General features: G+C 44.6%; 1 protein-coding gene across 7 annotated transcripts in view; it reads left to right on the forward strand.

The window, feature by feature from the left end:
• Positions 1 to 18,169, forward strand: part of Mtus1 (microtubule associated scaffold protein 1) — a 149,725-nt gene that overhangs the window by 125,557 nt on the left and 5,999 nt on the right. For all 7 annotated transcript variants that reach the window (XM_029480460.2, XM_021170971.3, XM_021170973.3 and 4 more), the window contains 5 exons: positions 11,967 to 12,181; positions 13,628 to 13,733; positions 14,664 to 14,737; positions 14,836 to 14,931; positions 16,925 to 17,041. In XM_029480460.2, the coding sequence (XP_029336320.1) occupies positions 11,967 to 12,181; positions 13,628 to 13,733; positions 14,664 to 14,737; positions 14,836 to 14,931; positions 16,925 to 17,041 (608 nt within the window). The remainder of the gene's footprint in view (positions 1 to 11,966; positions 12,182 to 13,627; positions 13,734 to 14,663; positions 14,738 to 14,835; positions 14,932 to 16,924; positions 17,042 to 18,169) is intronic.

The following is an 18,169-nucleotide window of genomic DNA, read 5'->3' on the forward strand; positions in this document are numbered from 1 at the left end:
TGCCTTGTCCTTGGCTTTGCTTGCGGATAGGCTGTGTTAGAAGCATGTGTAGCATAAGTTCTTCAAAGGGAGCCGCTAAAGATAGAACAAGTTTTGTTCGTTTAATTCTCAAAGAATCCTGTTTTTCTCTGAGAACCAAACCGTAGTTTAAACACCGCCATTCTGATTTGCTGGACGAGAATATTTGTCAGCAACTGCACTGGCCCAGTCAAGACAAAGGTCACGGGCCAGTGCATGTGGAGGCAAGATTGTGCCCTTCCCTACTCCTTGGCCTGCCAGTTAAAGTCAAGGCCAATTCCTCGCTAATCCTTGAGATCCACGACAGTAGAGAAGCCACCAGTGCTGGCCTGCATCAGGTAACAAAAAGGACGAACCCTTGTGGAACAATAATTTTAAGACAGATGAAAAAGTACAGAAGCCCAGAGATGGGTGAGCTCTTTCAAACCGGGACAGAAGGCACAGCTTGGGTGACCCCGATCCCAGACACCATGAAGACCTTCCACTTCTAATTCAGTCTGGCTGCCTCCCTTTTGGTTACCCAATGACCAGCTCGAGTTGTTTCTGTGCCTTAAGTACTGTAATGGATACAGAATAAGGAGACAAGGGAGGAGGTATTTTTGTGTGAGTTTCAGTGTTCATCAGAACACTGGAAGTGGAGATGAGCCTGCCTAATGATTGATTCAGGTTTCTACTCTCCGAGAGAAGGCAGGACCAAGACAGAGGAGGACACTGAGCCCATTGACTCTGATTGAATGGTGATCCTCTTCAGCATTAAGCAGTTTAAATTGGAGCCAAGGTCCACGGCACTTGCTGTTATTGTGCAGCCTGTCAGGAAACAGCCAGCCTTTGTCGTCTCACCTCTCTGTCCATGATAAGGAGAACGTGGCCTGGTGTGTTTTTCCTGCTGCTGTCAAAGTGTCAGGATGTTACGGGTGGCCTGTCCACATTGTTTTGTCACCCTAGGGCTGGACTTGGGAAATGGTGTCATTTCTGTTAACTACTGAATCAGACAGGCTTGCTCAAGGACCAGTGCTTGCTCAAGGACCAGCAAAGGCATTTGGGAAAAGGTTGGTTTGGCCAGCGAACAGAAGAAGAAAACCTTCAAACAAGTATAATGAAGCTGGCTCCAAAGAAAATTCTTGAAGCTTTCAGCTGGATTTGTGTATTGGGCCAAAGTGGAAAAAAGATAAAAGTTATCTTGTCAAAGCTGAGACAGTTTTCCTATTTGAGGGAATAAAATGTGTCGCACTGTGGTCTCACAGACTCCAGTTTTGAATCCTTGGGTTGGGAGCTGGGTGGCTCAGAGCCCATCATGTCACATCTCTTCTGTCCCAGTTTTATTCTCTCTAAAGTGACAGTGTGCATATGTGCCCCAAGGATGATCATAAAGGTCACATTAGGTAAAATTTTGAAAAGCGGCCATACCAGGTGTTAACTGCTATTCGCCATACATACACGAATGTATCTGGTATTAAGTTAATGTCGTGGTGTGTGTCTGTAATCCCAGTAACTCCAGACGTCAAGACAGGAGGATTGCTACCAGTCCCAGGCCAGCATAGTGAGTGAAAGGCTAGTCTGATTACATAGTGAGGGTCTATGCCAAACACACACACACACACACACACACACACACACACACACACACACACACACACAGGGATACACACTCGCAGATTCAGTTTTGCAGCCGTGTAGTGATTGGTGAAATGCCTTCTTATGAAAGCATAAACTATACCGTGGGAAGGACTAGTCAGTAAATGGGATACTATTAGAGATCCCTCGGGACAGGGAGACCCGACCTTTGCTGCTATTGGCATTTAATGTAGGTTAGAGGAATGGGGATTTGGTTTGGTCTGGTTTGGTCCTGGAACTCAGTCTGTACACCAGGTTGGCTTCAAACTGGGAGATCCTTCTACCTCTGCCTCTTGAATGCTGGAATTAAAGGTGTGCACTCTCACTGCCCGGATAGAGATGCAGGCTTTTATGCATACACTCCGAGTTAGGAGTTACTTATTTTTGAGTACACAGTTTTCCCTTTGATGATGTGTCTGTGTATTTTGCTGAATTAGTGTAGAGTTTGAGGTAAAGTATATGAGGTGGTCGGGCCTTACCCCCGATGATTGTTACAGGCGACTTAGAGATCTGGCCTTCCATCCATCACTTCCACCATCCAAGTATCCACCTTGTCCCTTGGACTAACCAGGGGCTGTCAGAGTCACTGGTCAGCTGTGATCTTTCCTTACTGTGTCCTTGAAAACTGGGACAAGAGTCTCACCCTTGAAGAACTATGAAGGGTGAAAGAAACTCAGGCCTGGGAACCCTGCAACTGCAATCGTCTGTGCCTTTGCCCTTCACAATCTAATGACTTCTACTCATCTTCCCCATTGGCAGACTTTCTGGATGCCCTCATTTCGTCCTCTAATAGTCTCTTCTTTTTGTCTGGCACGCAACCAGCATGTTTCTCCTATCTGACCCACATCCCTTCGTGGAAAGCCCTTTGCTTGGGCGAACCTCTTTGAGAAACCCCTCTGTCTTCCTCAGAATCAAACCATAAGGCTCCCTTACACCGGTGACCCTCATACCTTGCACTGATGTATTTAATTTATCCTGTGTTCTTCTGTTATCTCCAGACTGTATGGTCTTCACAATGACGAGAGTCTTTCCTACTTCCTCTTTGGGGAAAAAGTCATAATGAACTCTCCATTTGCATAGTGTAGTGGCTTATGTTTATTGGCATTTGAGAGTTTAAACTTTAAAGATCAATGTATAAACAAGAAATACTCTATAGTTCTACTATTTTGGCATACTTTTGCCCTGTGCCTTTGTTTATAGAACATGTATAACTTTGCACCATCATTATTTCAGGAAGGCCTATTTTATATACAGTAATATCTATTTCACCATCACATTTTTGCTTATTTGAAACAGGGCAGCAATGTGTAGACTTGGCTGGCTCTAAACTAGATCTCTGTGCCTTTGTCTGATCCATGATATTTTTTTTAAATTACATTTATTTGCATGTGTTACCCACATGTGTGTGCCACAGCAGCTTCGTGGAAGTCAGGGGATAGCTTTCAGGATTGAGTTCTTCCCTTCCACCCTATGGGTCCCACCCACGAACTCTGGTTCTTCGGTTTGGTGGAAAGCCTTGGTCCCTCCCTGAGCTATCTAGCCAGTCCATTAGTTTTATATAATCAGATTCCTATAATCTCCACTTGCATTGAACATTTCTGTAATTCCAGAAAACTCCCTTAAGCCTCCCCTCCCTTAGAAGCAAATAATAATCTGGTTTCATGACCAAGTACCAATGTTGTCTCTCCTTGAGTTTCGTATAAATGAAAGTGTAGTCTGTAGTCTCATTCACGGCTGGCGTCTTCAGCAGAGGGCCATGCTTCTGGGGTGTTTTCTCATCAGTCTTTGGATTCTTTGAACAAGCCCAGTGCTTTTCCAGGGCACCTTGCAGCCTCCACTGAGGATGTTTTTAATGATTGTGGAGCATCTCTAGAATGCTATGGCAATAAGGCAGACCATATGATCATGACTCAGAGGTGTCGTTTTTTAAGCCTTTCCTTCCCTCCTGCAGGGGTGTGCCTCCTTAGAGGCCCTGCCTTCTCGGTGAGCCTGCTGATCCAGTGTAATGATGCTTTCTCCTGCATGGTCCTGCGCTTCCAGAGTCCTCTGCGCAATCCCTCTACTCTGGACTCTCAGATTTATTTACTTATTCATTCATTGTTTACTGGTTTTCCATTCTGTTGAAAACATCTTGTCTTCAGTTGAGTTTTACCCAAATCTTTCAAACGAGTTAGTTTTACTTTTTCTACCTTTCTGGTTACTGGGTACACATTAAGACTTTGCACTTGGAGCTATTTGCTTATGTGCCTCTTCCTGCCATTTAGAGCTAGGAGGTCTTCAAACTCAAAGCCACTCAACTACCCTCTGTCAGGTGTGTAGGCCTGGGGCACACGGGTGCATAGAGAGCAGGAAAAGAATAGATTTTGCAGCCTAAGGTGGAGACAGGGAAGGTGGGCTTCTCCCTGTAGTGTGCAAACGTTTGAAGAGTTCTGTGCACAAACATTTCCTGTGTACTGCCTTAAAAGGTAATAATTCTGTCTTTCAGAATAGATTATAATAATGGTGACGTGTAACTCTGTTGTGGGAGCTAGGTTTCACCATGACAGCGGTTCACCAGAGAATCTTGAATGTCAGTCTTTGCAAGTAGTTTACTGTTACACTTCACGGCCAGCATCCAAAGCAAGCTTTTGAAACTGAGAAAGCCGTTGTGGTTCTTTCTGCAGTCAGGTTGAAATAAAAGTGTTGTATGGAGGCCTCTTACTGTAATCTTTGAGATTTCTGTTGTCCTTAAAATTATAGTTCTATATAAAGAGATTTGTTTGTTGTGGTGTTGGGGATCAAACCCAAGGCATTGTACATATTGTACGTGGTAGACAAATCCTCTACGCTGAGCCAGAACCTCTAGCCCCAAGGAAATAAATGTGAACCCAGCAACCACCAGAAGGATAGAAAAAGTAACATTAACTTGTTTGAAAGTTGGGTAACACTCAGATAAGATGGTGTGTGTGTGTGTGTGTGTGTGTGTGTGTGTGTGTGTGTCTTCTCAAGAAGGCAGAGCTAACTCACACAGCTTTTTATTAAGTAGCCCCAGTTGTTTATTTCATTGAACCAAATGAGATTTATATCCCTTGATACACTAAATATTGTTAAAGATCTTTAGGATGAATATGTAAAGGCTTTATTAATTTCCCATCCGTATGTAGAAATTCATAGATTTTGGGGACATTCTCTGGGTTCTGTTCATTCCTAAACAGAGCAATATTCAGGTCTACTGTAGTTTGTATAAAAGGAAAGAAATTGAGGGTCAAGGCCTAGTGTGATTTCCTGCTGCTAACCTGCTCAGGAGCCAAAGGGTTTGGATAAGAACCCAAAACAGCCAGGCTACCACATTTGTCAGCTCAGACAGAAAGTGCTTGGTGTAACTTTGTAAACCAGTGAAAATCATTTGACACCACTGTAAGCATGCATCAACCACTAACAGCTTGTTGGGACCCTTCTCCAATCGAAGCAGGGAAGAAGACTTATTGCTAAATCAGAATATCTTCTTACCTACTTTAAAACAAAACAAAACAAAACAAAACAAAACAAGTTGTCAACAGCAGAATATGAGCCACCTCATCAGCACTCACCCAGTGAACCTTACGTAGCCTGGCTCACACCTCGTGAAACGTGTGAATGTGTGCACCACCCAGCTCTGGTGTAACAAGCCTGTGTCTAAAGAAATTTAGACACTCTGTATAGCTAATTTCAAGACAGCCTTCCTGCCTTCCTTCCTTCCTATAGAATCTAATGAGATAGCATGAGGAAACCCTACCTAGAACTCTTTATCTTGGTGAGGTGTTTGAAGGGCGAGTTGATAGCTACCTCAGACTTGGGCCATTCTCTTGTTATCTGTGTCTTTCCTAAATTTGGACTTTGGCAGGTTCCACTGATATCCAAAAGTCCATGCTCTTTTGCCCACAGATAAGCAAAATACTGCCAACAGCACCTGGCTTTGAGAGTCCATGAGATTTCTTTCTTGTCCTGGTCTCTTCCTGACTCTAAATTTCCAAATGTTCCTCACCCCAGGTCACTCGTCCAGAACACAGATTCACAAACGTCACTGTGAGATGAAACAGATTTCCTGTTCTCACACCCACCAATTCCACCTCATTTAAGTTTGGGGTGGAGTCCAGAAATCTAATATCATCCAGGTGATTTGGACACCAGAGTACCTGAGACTATACCCAGAACACTATCTAGAGTGTTCCTTATGTGTGAAAAAGTGTGTGTGTCTACCAGCACACTAATGATAAATAACTCCAAGAGTCCATTCCTATATGTCGAAAGTCTATGCATGTCTGAGGTCTTGTACGAGCACTTTTTGATTCTTCTGCCCTAAAAGCAACTGACCTGCAAGGCGGCATGACGGAATAGTTAATGCCTGACTGCGGTTCATGTATGGTTTTGATTGAAGAAACCTGGTACTTTACACAGGGACTCCTATTTCTTAGGCTTGAGTCTTAGAACACACTGACAGTTATTGAGCCACACTTCTGTCTCTGACCCACCTTCATTGCTAGATTTTTTTCCCCCACGTATATGTGGAGTGTGCACTGTGAGCAGCTTCCTGCAGTCTGACACAGGCTAGGGCATAAGATGGAAACAGCCCAAAATACCTTTTCAACCCCTCCCTGCAGTGAGAGGCAGGACATTGTCTGGGAGAACCTGGCCGCACCCTGGAAGCCCAGCTGGCCACCTCTGTCCGGAAGGTGGAAGGCAGGCCGATGGGGCCAGGTTACAAACTACCTGATCAACACAGGAAAGAGAGAGGAACGGGGAAGCATTGTTCTCTACTTATCTTTCAGTCTCTGTGGCTGCAGAGGAGACGTGAGCTAGAGCATTCTTTGGTGCACACTGGGCATCTGAACTGACTTCGCCCTTTGGTTCCCGGATCATGGAAGTAGCCAGTGAGATCCAGTTCCGAGTTCCATCATCCCTGGAACATGGGGCCTTCAAGTGTCATGATTGATTCAGGTCTGCCCTCCCAGTTCCATTTAGTTAAATGAGACTTAGGGTGGCACCTACTTGTCAGCTCAGAGCCCTGCCTGAAAATCTGAACCCAAGAGCCTCTTGCAAGGTCTGCAGCCAGTGTTACAGGTAGTGTGGTATTGTTTATGGTAAAGTGGATTCAGTGGTGCCGACGGTTTTATACAAAGTCGGTTCCCCAAAAGTTTACAATTGGTGGGAAATTTTTCACATAGATTGACTCAAGGGCGTTGTGCATAAGAACAAAATCACTAACTGCTGATTTTTGAAATTTAGAGGAGACCCTTGTCTACCATGTGTCTCCCAGGCTACTTGGCTCTGAAAGGTTACCTTTAAAGAAACAAACTCCAAAGGTCATATGCTAGGTGACCACCTTCCTGCATGCTGCCCCCACCCTTTGGCACTCTCAAGGCCCCTCCTGCCCCGACTTTCTGTACCGTCTATAACAACTTCATATTTACCTTTATCATCCCTAACTGAGAGGCCAGCAGAACACAGAGCTGTTTTCTCACTCTGAAAATCAGGACTTTTAGAGGTCCAGAAAGTCGGAAATGCCTTTCGGTCAGACAGTCTGGACCCCCTACCTTTCTGGGTTAGTTTTCTCATGGACACCTTTGATCTTTTAAAAACAGATTAGACTTTACCTGGAAGTGTATCATGATAAGATCTTGTAGAGTAATGTTATAGAGTAATCATGGGGGAAGGGCCCTGTCCTGTGGTGTGGTTCTGGAGCTGGGGACCAGGAGAAGTGAGAGAAAGTTCTTAATAATGTACTGAAGGAAGGCATGAAAAAGCCAGAAGTACAAGCAGGTGACTGGTTCCACATGGCCAGAGAGAGAGAGAGACTGGGAAGAGGAACAAGACAGGTAAGGCAAGGTGGACGAAATGGCTCCTCCCATTTTCCTCATATGTGACACAGTGGAGGGGAGCTCCGAAGGCTTCTCACAGACAGCTGGCTTTCCAGAACCCTATCAGGAGAGTCACATGATTACAGAAGTCCTTCCGTTTTCCGGTTTGTCACCGTCTCTTACAAGGCACCAAATGTGCCTCACTTTCCATTTGACCTCCCCTCTCCCACGATCCCTTGTCATTCTTGATTGCGTTTTAGGTCTGTTTATAGAACACAGTCAGATCTCCAGGAAGCTGGGGAAGTTCTGTTGTCTAGAATATAAAAGTACAGTAGCAGTGGTAGATTTAAAAGAGGAGACACAAGAAGCACCCTACTGTGTGTGTGTGTGTACACGTACAGGTATTGTATAGGGAAGGTAGGTGCTGGAGTTCAAACTCAATAACCATTAGTTTGTTTGGACCTTCTAGCATGTCTCCAAGAAAACTACAGTCAGGTTTGATTCCTCTAGAATAACAACAGTAACACATATCACACATTTAAATGGTCACAGGGCAAGGCGCTTCCCCCTCATAATCATTAATTCCATAGGGCAAGCACCAGTGTGGCCTCTATTTTAGAGATGAGGCAATGCAAGCACTGATTGCTGGCCATCCCCCTGCGAAGCCTGCTCTTCACATACCAGGAAGAAGGCAGCTCTGTATCCTTCCAAGAACATCGAGCTTTTTCAGACCATGGATGTGCGATGTTTTCTTCCATAACAGAACACTCATTAGTCAGCAAGCAAAGGGAAATTTATCTCTGTGAGATGGAAACAACCAGTCCAACCATCCCCCCACCTTACCAAAAAAAAAAAAAAAAAAAGCCACTCTGGGGACTAATTAAGTAATGGCTTCTCTTCCTCTCCATTTCTAACTGCCAAAGGGCCTGAGAGTAATAGCATTGTGTTTTCCCCAAGGTCAGATTGGGCTGTACAGTGGAGCCTTTTCTAGACGTCATCCAAATGATTGTCTGGGAAACAACACCAGCCTTCCCTTACTTCTTATGCAGTGGCTTTTCCTTGCTCAAATAGCCATGATTTAGACAGGGCAAGGCTTCCTGGTTTTCCTGCTCTGGCCTTGGCCTGATAGTCTCTGGGCCGGTGCATCTCTCACTACTATCTTTAACATGACTTAGAACTTTAGACATAGTTTTGTAAATGAGTCTATGTCTATGAACTTGTGCATGCTATGTACGTTGTCTACCACTCAGCTACATCTGCAGCCCATGGTTTTGGGAGAAGAGACACCTTTTGTCCGGCTCACACTAGCTTTGTACTCCCATTTAGCCCAGGCTGGTGTTGAACGCGCTCTCCTCCTGCCCCAGCTCCCTGAATATCAGGATATTGTGTGTCCACTGTCATGTCTAACCATACTTCTTTTCCCTTCTTTTTAACAAGATCTCACTCTGTAGCTCTGGTTGTCCTGAAACTCACTGTATCGTGAGGCTGGCCTCACTGTAAATTAAACTCACAAAGACCTGCCTGTCTCTGCTGCCCACGTGCTGGGATTAAAGGTGTGTACCACTATGCCAGGCTCTGGCTGTATTAAACTAGATTGCTGGAACTAGCTTTTCAAGCTTGAAAGTATTTTATGTGTGCTTAATCATGCACAAGCTTTTAAACTCGACTAATGGAGTGCTTAAAAACAAAGGCTTATGCCAAGAGTAGCAGTGCACGCCTTTAATCCCAGTGCTCTGGGGTGGGAGTGGGTGGGTGGGTGGGGATCTCGGTGAGTTTAAGGAAAGCCAGAGCTACACAGTGAGAACTTGTTTTGGGAGTTGGGGTGAGTTTTTCTATATATGTAGTAACTTCTATAAGCCAACTATACCTCGAAGCATGGGGAAACTCCACAGTCACTCATTCTTAATCCTGGATGACCTGTTTTTCTTTTGGCTTTGCTGATTGTCAGATGAATCGATAGCAGTGGACTTCATGCAAAGAAGCAAGAAGGCAAAGGATAGACAGAAGCCAGCACAGGTGGCCCTGCAACCTCTCCATGCTATGAGAAGTCAAAAATTGAGGGGTGAAGTCCTTATTCCCCCACCACACACATGTATGTCCCATCAGACAGGAAGCACCCTGAGAGCCCGTAATACACTGTTCACATTCTCAGAAAGAAGTCAGGGGTCTCTCTATCAAATCACAGCCTCTTTACAAGCCCAGGCCGGCTGATCCAAACTAAAGCCATTTGTGAGGGTGAGACGAGTAGCCCAGCTGTTGTGCACAGCACTGTAAACAGCAGAAGGTCCCTTGCACAGCTGCAGGCTGATGTCACCTTCTGGAGCCTGGCCTGGCCTGGCCTTTGGCTGTTGGAAGTAACAACAGTAGGCCATCCGATCCCCCATCTGTCTCCCTTTCTCTTTTCCGGTCCCCCTTTCCCATCTTCCCCCCCATCCCCACCCCCTTCACTGAGCTTACAGTAGCCAGCCAAGCTGCACACTGTTTGGGCTACTGGGTTTTGTGTGTATAAACAAAGCAAACAGCCCTATCCAGTGGTTAATGGAGAGGATCTCTGTGTATCCCACTTGATTTTAAACACTGATGCACTGTAATTAACATAATCAAACCGACAATAGTTTGATTATAAGCAGATGTGTAAAAATCTGGCAGGTGTAGCCTGCACTTAGAGGCCCTTTGTGCCCACAGTAGATGCTGGCTGACTCTCTTCGTTTATCCTGAGTGGCAGGTTTGCCAAGATACCTGTATACCAGGGGCCTATGTATAAAATGCTTCCGTATGGAGATGTTTGTGTCTAGCGTGGGTTTCTGGATGAGCTCGGTCATGCTTGCTTGCTTGTTATCTGCTGACGTGTAAAATTCTAAAACTAGCATTTCCCTCACTAGAAACGGATCCCCTCCTTATCGATTGGCTACAAAGCATTTTTATAGACTTTGCCCACACAAAGGTCTAACTTGGGATACACAGGGGACCTAATGGGAAGATGTCCATTGTTCTCCTATTTATAGGTTGGAAAGTCAGTTGGCAGAAGCTAATATTGTTTGCTACTTAGAGTACCACTGGAATGTCTTAAATCTCCTTTCTTATAAGCAGTGTAAGGATATTTGTTAGTAATTAAGAAGGCCTTTCATTATGTTTTACTAAATTCTTTGAAAGAAAGAAAAAACCGTGTAGTATTTAATCCCAAATGTCTTCTGGGATGTCCCCTGTCATTTGGCTTTCACCTGCCATTTTGGCTCTTTCCTCCAACATTCCTGCTTTGTGAATTGGTTTGTTTATGACTTTTGTCTGTCTGTTCATGGTGGGTTTTGTTTGTCTTGCTATGTAGCCCAGGATAGACTCAAACTCCAAGATCCTCCTGCTTCAGTCTCTACATTACTAGGACTAAGGCATGCAGAGCACACATCACAAAACTTGGCTCTTCTTTGTGGAGTGTTTTAGTAGCCAAGGAACACTATATACTGTTAGGTATGGATCATATGGGAATAAAAATTTCAGCCTTCATACTAGGATTTTATTAATGTATTTGTGACTCTACTTAAAAATCCATTGCTCAAACCAAAATTATAATGTATCACCCTTGTGCATTAAGATTAATACAACTTCATCATTTTCCCCTTGCCTTTCCCCCCTCAAGCCCTTCCTATATACCCCTCCTTGTGTTGTGGGTTTTGTGTTTTGTTTTGTTTTGTTTTTAATCATGTTTTGGTGAGGATGTGGAGAAATTGAATCTTGCCTATTACATTGTAAAACCACTTTATCTGAAGGCGGAATTGCTATATGAAACAGCAATTCCTCTTTTAGCTACACAAGCAAGAAAGTTGAAAGTAGAGTCACAGAGCACTTGGGTTCCCATGGTCATAGCAGCATTGTTCAGGGTGGACCGGTGGTAGAAGTAGCACATGCCATCTGTGGGTCAGTACATGATGTGTACGGTCAATGGAGTTGTCATCAGCCTGAAAGGGAGGCCAGTCCCAGCACAAGCCACAGTGCGGAGGGACACTGAGGACATCATTCTAAGTGGAGGAAGGATGGGAGATAATGGCAGTAGTCAAAATGCAGTGTGTGTGTGTGTGTGTGTGTGTGTGTGTGTGTGTGAAAATTACAGAATTACAGAGAGAAAGGATTTATCAAGATTAAACTGTGGCTTACCATTTTGAGGTCTCAGGCCAGGATCTGTTGACCCCGCTCCTTTGTGCCCAGGTGCACATTGTGTTAGGGCAAGCACATGGTTGAGGAAACAATGGCTTTCCTCTCGTTAAAGTGAGGAAGGGAAAGATAGCATCATGGTCTCCCTCTCGGAGGTGTGCACCAGTGACCTAAGGTCCACTACCATCCTTTGGCCCTGGGAGCCTCTAGCACACAGGCCTTTGATGGACGTTTCTTACTTGAATTGCAGTGCTGGTGAAACAGCGCCATGTGTATGCCTCCAGAGTCATCCCAGCGGTGTGTAAATGTGGTGTGTCTCAGACACCTGAGCAAATGTAAAAGGCCCTCTCCTCTCCTTTCTGCCCTTTTCAGTTGCTGCTTCAAGCGCCTGTGAGAAGCTAGAAAAGGCTAGGAATGACTTACAGACAGCGTATCAAGAATTTGTCCAGAAACTAAACCAGCAGCATCAGACCGACCGGGCGGAACTGGAGAACCGGCTGAAGGACTTATACACCGCAGAGTGTGAGAAGCTTCAGAGCATTTACATTGAGGAGGCAGAAAAATATAAAACTCAACTGCAAGAGCAGGTCTGTGCGGCTGGGCTGCTCCGGCGTGGCTGTGTGCTGCCGTTCTAGATGCTGTCTCCGTTCTTCATAAGTTATCCCTTGCCTTTTTAGTTTAGCTGGAGAAAGCTTTGGGGATTGATGGCTTTCCCTTAGGATGAAGCAGTGTTGAGTTAAAGAAGCGGGAAGTAGCTGGGCACAGTGGGACACACCCAGCATCCCAACTCTCGGAAAGTTGAAGCAGAAGGGGTCAGGCCCTGCCTTGGCTGCAGAGAGAGCTCAAGGCCAGCACGGGAACATTAAGTCCCTGGCTCGAAGTAACAACTGCCAACAGGACCACATATGTTCTCAGTGACACAAAGGCCTGTTAGTCTCTGAATTCAATCCCCAGTGCAGGCAGGCAGACAGACAGATAGACAGGTAAAAACAAGCTCTGTGATCCCACCAGCTCTAGTTACTTAGGCTGTCTTAGGGTTTTACTGCTGTAAGCAGATACTGTGACCAAGGCAAGTCTTCTAAGGACAGCATTTAACTGGGGCTGCCTTACAGGTTCAGAGGTTCAGTCCATTATCATCAAGGTGGGAGCATGGCAGCATCCAGGCAGGCATGGTGCAGGAGGAACTGAAAGTTTTCCTTCTTCATCTGAAGGCTACTAGGAGAAGAGAAGACTGACTTTCAGGCAGCTAGGACAAGAGTCTTAAACCTACTCCAATGAGGCCACACCCACACCAACAAGGCCACACCTCCTAATAGTGCCACACTCCCTGGCCCCCATATCTCTGACTACCATCGCAGAGGCTGAGACAACTTTATAAGATTGTCTCAGAATAAAAGCAAAGGAGGTTCAGAGCTATAGCTTAGAGGTATAGCAAGAGGTTGCAAAGCATGTCCACAGCTCTGGCCAATCCCTAGGAGTACCAACAAATTTTTAATAGAAGGGATAGAAATAACCCCAAACAATCCACTTGGAAGCATCCCGGTGTTTGGCTTCTAAACCATTGGTCTGTACTTTGTTTTTAGATGCTTTTTTAATAACCACTTTTCCCCATTAGTATCAAAAACTTGGAACTTCCCTGTTCCCTATTTATCTTCATAGTCTCTACTACATGTATATATATATGTATATGTGTGTGTGTATGTATATGTGTGTGTGCATATATATATATATATATATACATATATATATATATATATATATGCATGCCAGACATGTACTGGGGGCTAAGAGTAGATTGGTCAGTGCTACAGGTGTGGGGCTGAGGTGGACCTGTGAAGTGCAGCCCTACTCCTTGGGGTGGACTTGAGTGCTTGGGCTATCTTTGTTCCTGGGGAGAATGGGTTTGAGCTGTGGGAGGGGCGGCAGGGCCAGGTGGATGCAACCGATGACGGAGGTCCCTAGTGTATGCTCCTTCATTTAACTTAGCACTTTTCTTCTTGCTAGAGAATAATCATTCTGTTTGTTCCTTACAGTTTGACAACTTAAATGCTGCCCATGAAGCCACTAAGCTTGAGATTGAAGCTAGCCACTCGGAGAAAGTGGAATTACTGAAGAAGACCTATGAAACCTCCCTTTCAGGCAAGGCTGCTTCTCCTGCTTCAGGAGACAGGCAATGGAAACGCGTGGTATTTACCAAAATGAAACTGACTCATGATTCTCCCTTGCACAGAATGCCCTACGGCATTCACCTGGCAGACCTCTTGGTTTCTTTGTGCATTGTTCATTGTCAGGGGATGCCCTTTTCCCTTAAGGATGCAAATTATAGTTGGTTATTTGTGCCAGGCCTTTAGGAAACAGGATGAACTTCTAAAGATTCTAAAAACCTCTCTGGTGGTGGTTGTGGTTGGCGGTGGTTGCTACTTTAGGTCCCGGGAAAGTGAAGGTGTCAGTTTCTAGCTCTGTGCAGCATGGAATCCACACGTACGCATTCTTGCATTCATGACTGTACCAAATAAAGCACAGGTGGGATTTGACGGACAAGGACAGGATATGCTGTTGTGATTTCACCAGCACTGGAAAACTTGATGTCAAAAGGAAGGAACAAGGAGAAGCCTCGTTGTCTTCTTTGAGGACAAAGCCAGCAATGCAACAGGGTGTTCACCACAAGTCAGTTGTGGCTTACATAGTAGCAGGGGGATATGTGGTTAAAATGGCTACGACCTTTGGGAGAAACTTCTCACGAGATTACACTGTGGGGAATCCGAGATGATGGCTGACTTACACACAATAAGTATTGTTGTCTTCCTACTGGGGGAGGGCTTAAGTTTCCTTGGCCTCTGTGGGCATCAGGGTTTCTGGTCATTGTACCATAAATCTCTGGCCTGCCTCATAAAGCTATTCTGAGGAGATGCCGCTTAATTTAAAGAATTGCATCTCATGAATGGAAAGTATCATAGGTCGTACTTCATCAGCACCTGAGTCGGTTGTAGAGTAGTGATCTCATAGGGTGGTATTTACCTTAAAAGAAAAAAAAAAAAAAAAAAACACAACAAAACCCCTGCCTTCCAGAAATCAAGAAAAGCCATGAAATGGAGAAGAAGTCACTGGAGGATCTGCTCAATGAGAAGCAGGAATCACTGGAGGTGAGTGGCTCGCTCCTGGCCCCCGGCAGACGGCTTGGACGAGGCCTCCGGTCCTTTCCTGGCCTCTGACGCTCCGCGTATTACTGTTTGTGTTTTAGAAACAAATCAATGATCTGAAGAGTGAAAACGATGCTTTGAACGAAAGGTTGAAATCAGAGGAACAAAAGCAACTGTCAAGAGAGAAGGCTAATTCAGTAAGTTGTGTATTCCGACTGCTGCTGGGTTTCCCTCCTGCTTGGCTGCCATCTCCAGTCAGTTAACTCTTCGGCAGCTAGAGAGATTACAGTGGTTTGGAATCTTTATGAGGGTAGTGTTTTAACTTTATGAAACAATTTTGTTCACTGTTTTGTTTGCTTTTTTTTACATCTCCAAAAATGATTCATAGATTGAAATCCAGAGGTCTAAGCCAAATATCCACAAGAAACTGAGAAAAATCTAAAAGTGGGAATATTTTTACAATAACAATGACAAAAAATTACCTTGTTGTGAGGTTACATAACCATAGCCTCATAGTGTATTCGTGACAGTGTGTGTTAGACACTAGTATCTAAATTCCAGAACGTTCTTACCTCCCTGAGAGAGACACACACAAGCACCAACAGCCACTCTCCACTCCTCAACAGCCTCCTGCCCTGAGCTAACCCCTGTTCTACTTCCTGCTTCCATGGGCTTGCTCGCTCTGAAGCTTCCATATAACCCTGCCATCCATAGCCTTTCATAATTCTCTTCTCTACTTAGCCTGATATTGTCAGGTTCATCCCTGTGCCAGGGTGTGGCAACACATTCATTCTTTTTACGGAAGGATAGCATGCATGCATCCTTTTTAGAGGTTGCTGGGAAATTATGAGATTGTCCTCAAATGACTATGAAGGGATTATCTTGGGTTCCCCCCCCCCCAAAACCCTATTTAAAGGGGCCACATGAAATTGTATTTCAAAGAGCCTGGAATGAAAGTTCCATGTGTGATCTCTGTCTTGGGCACTCTCCTGGCCTAAACAAAGCAGGTTATTGGACCCACAGAATGAGTTTTCTCCTTTTGTGAAGTAAAGAATTTGAAGAGAAGGATAAAGCGAATCCAAGTCTCCCTCAGGGTTCCCCCCCCAGAAGGGAAGGTAGTTGTTGACCCAGGAGGTACTCTTCTGTCATCTAAACCTTTGAATCCTGTCGGAGAAGCTCTCATTCATCGTCTGGCCAATAAGTCATACACATACACACAGAGACAGACAGACCAAGAAAGCTGATTTGTATCAAATTGTTGGATGGTTCGGTTGAATTTCCATCAGACCAGGAGTGGGTTGTGGAGGTACTTCACAGTGGTGGTATCACAAGTGTCCATTTGGGAGAGTGAATGTGTTCTGTGGTAGTGTTGCCATGGCAAAGCCAAGGTAACCATTGAGGAGAGCCCAGAGGCTCAGGACATTATCGCTCTGTGTCATTTCCCAGAGCCCTGCATATGACACTGTCTTTGCTTGTGTTTCTCCTCAGATACTGACTTTGCTTAGAGAAAACTGCTGTTTCCTTTTCTCCCTCCAGATAGATACTAGTTTAGAACTGGAGAAAGCTCTCTCTCCTGAGCTCTGTTTTTATGTTGTAAGCAATGGTTTCTTGCTCCTAATAAGAGATCCGATGAAAGTATCTACCATACTAAATAACTGGGGAAAGATAAGTTTGTTTTCAATACTGTGACCAAAGTCTTTGAGATTAGAAGGTTCTTAATTCTTTTTTTTTACTTCTTTGACAGTGATATAAGAAGTTAAGCCAGGCATGGTGACTCATCTTTATAATTCTGGCACTTGGGAACCTGAGACAATAGAATAACCACAAATTCAAGGCCAGATTGAGCCGAATGAGTCCCTGGTCAGCCTGGACCTTGTATGAAAAAAGACAAAAGAAGAAAAGAAAGAAAGAAAAGAAACTTACTTACATTTAGCTGGCCATGTCAGGGGATGCCTATAATCCCAGCAATATGGGAAGCTGAGGCAGGAGGACTACTATAAATATCAAGTCAGTCAAAGCATGACCCTGTGTTTAAGACAAACAGACAAACAATCAAAGGGAGTAAGTCATTTATTGCTTGTCTCTCTGAGACTAATCAGAGAAATCAGTACATCAAGAGGTTGGACTGTATAATATGGGAATAAAGTCAGAGCAGTTATCGTAGTGGTTTGTTTTGTTTTTGTTTTTCAGAAAAACCCTCAGGTCATGTATCTGGAGCAAGAACTAGAAAGCCTGAAGGCTGTGTTAGAGATCAAGAATGAGAAGCTGCACCAGCAGGACATGAAGCTAATGAAGATGGAGAAGCTGGTATGTCTCCTGCAGGATGGGAGTGAGCGCCTACCGCGCATGCGCCTCCTGCTGCGCATGTGCAGTTTGCGTGGCTGTGCGGACGGAGTTGCCGGTGACGTAGAATGGCAGAGCTTAGAGCTTCAGAACTGTAGCGTCGAGCTAACTTGTACTCGATGGTATTTGGAAAGTACACCAAGGGTCAGAGTTGCACTTTCTTTTCCGGATTAGTTGCTGCTTCCTAGAACATTTATTTATTTTTTATAGAGTGCATGCAAAGCAGCATCTAGTTTTGGAAAAATTATAACAAATCAGGTTCCCATTTCAATAGTCTGTGGGTCTTCACTTGCCTAATGAGAAAAATTAATCACTCTAAAGCCAGTATGTTAATGGAGCACCCACTCTAGACAGAAGGACAGTTGGATCTATCCATTAACTTCACTGGTACCACATATTCTATTAGCATTCTGTATCTTTTTAAGAATGTGAATATGATAAAAAGAATTGTGTGTTGATCAGCCCAGTTGGAAAACAGCAAGCATTGTTGAAAACCATAATCAGAATTTAAACCTACTCCATGCTGTGTTTGAGGGGTGTGCCCGGTGTGCACTGTCAGCCTTGGTCCAGCCCTGAAACTCAGGATCTGCTGGCCAGGACATGAGCCAAGATGGAAGGGTTTCTCAGCAGCTTAAGTGGCCCTAGCTGTTGCTTGCTGTACTTTGCTCCCAACTGCCAGCCATCCAGGGCTGCATGTGTCTCCTCCACCCGGTTGTGGGTGACTCGCTACGCCTTGAAGAAAAGTCTCATTCAAAGTTAGGCTAGCCTTGAGCAATAGGGAGCATAGAGGTTACTCTTATCTGTTCGGCTTTTCTGGTTTGGGGGATTTGGCTTAGTTTGGTGTTTTGTTTCCTAGAGATAATTAACTGCTTTTTGAGGGAGTGCTTAAGGGAACACGCAGGCATTACTTCACTTCATCAGGAAACGTGGAAGTGGTGGGAGAAGGCTCCTTTTTTTTATACGCTGCGGAGTTTGGATCTGCCCTAATGAAGAATGAAATTATGTCATTTGTAGCAGTAATTGGAGGCAGAGATTATCCTATTAAGTGAAGAAAGCCCGACCCAGAAAGACAAATATCATTTTCTCTCATGT

Source organism: Mus caroli, unplaced genomic scaffold, assembly GCF_978045245.1.
Source record: "Mus caroli unplaced genomic scaffold, Mus_caroli_1 scaffold_10, whole genome shotgun sequence".
In the NCBI taxonomy this organism is placed as follows: domain Eukaryota; kingdom Metazoa; phylum Chordata; class Mammalia; order Rodentia; family Muridae; genus Mus; species Mus caroli.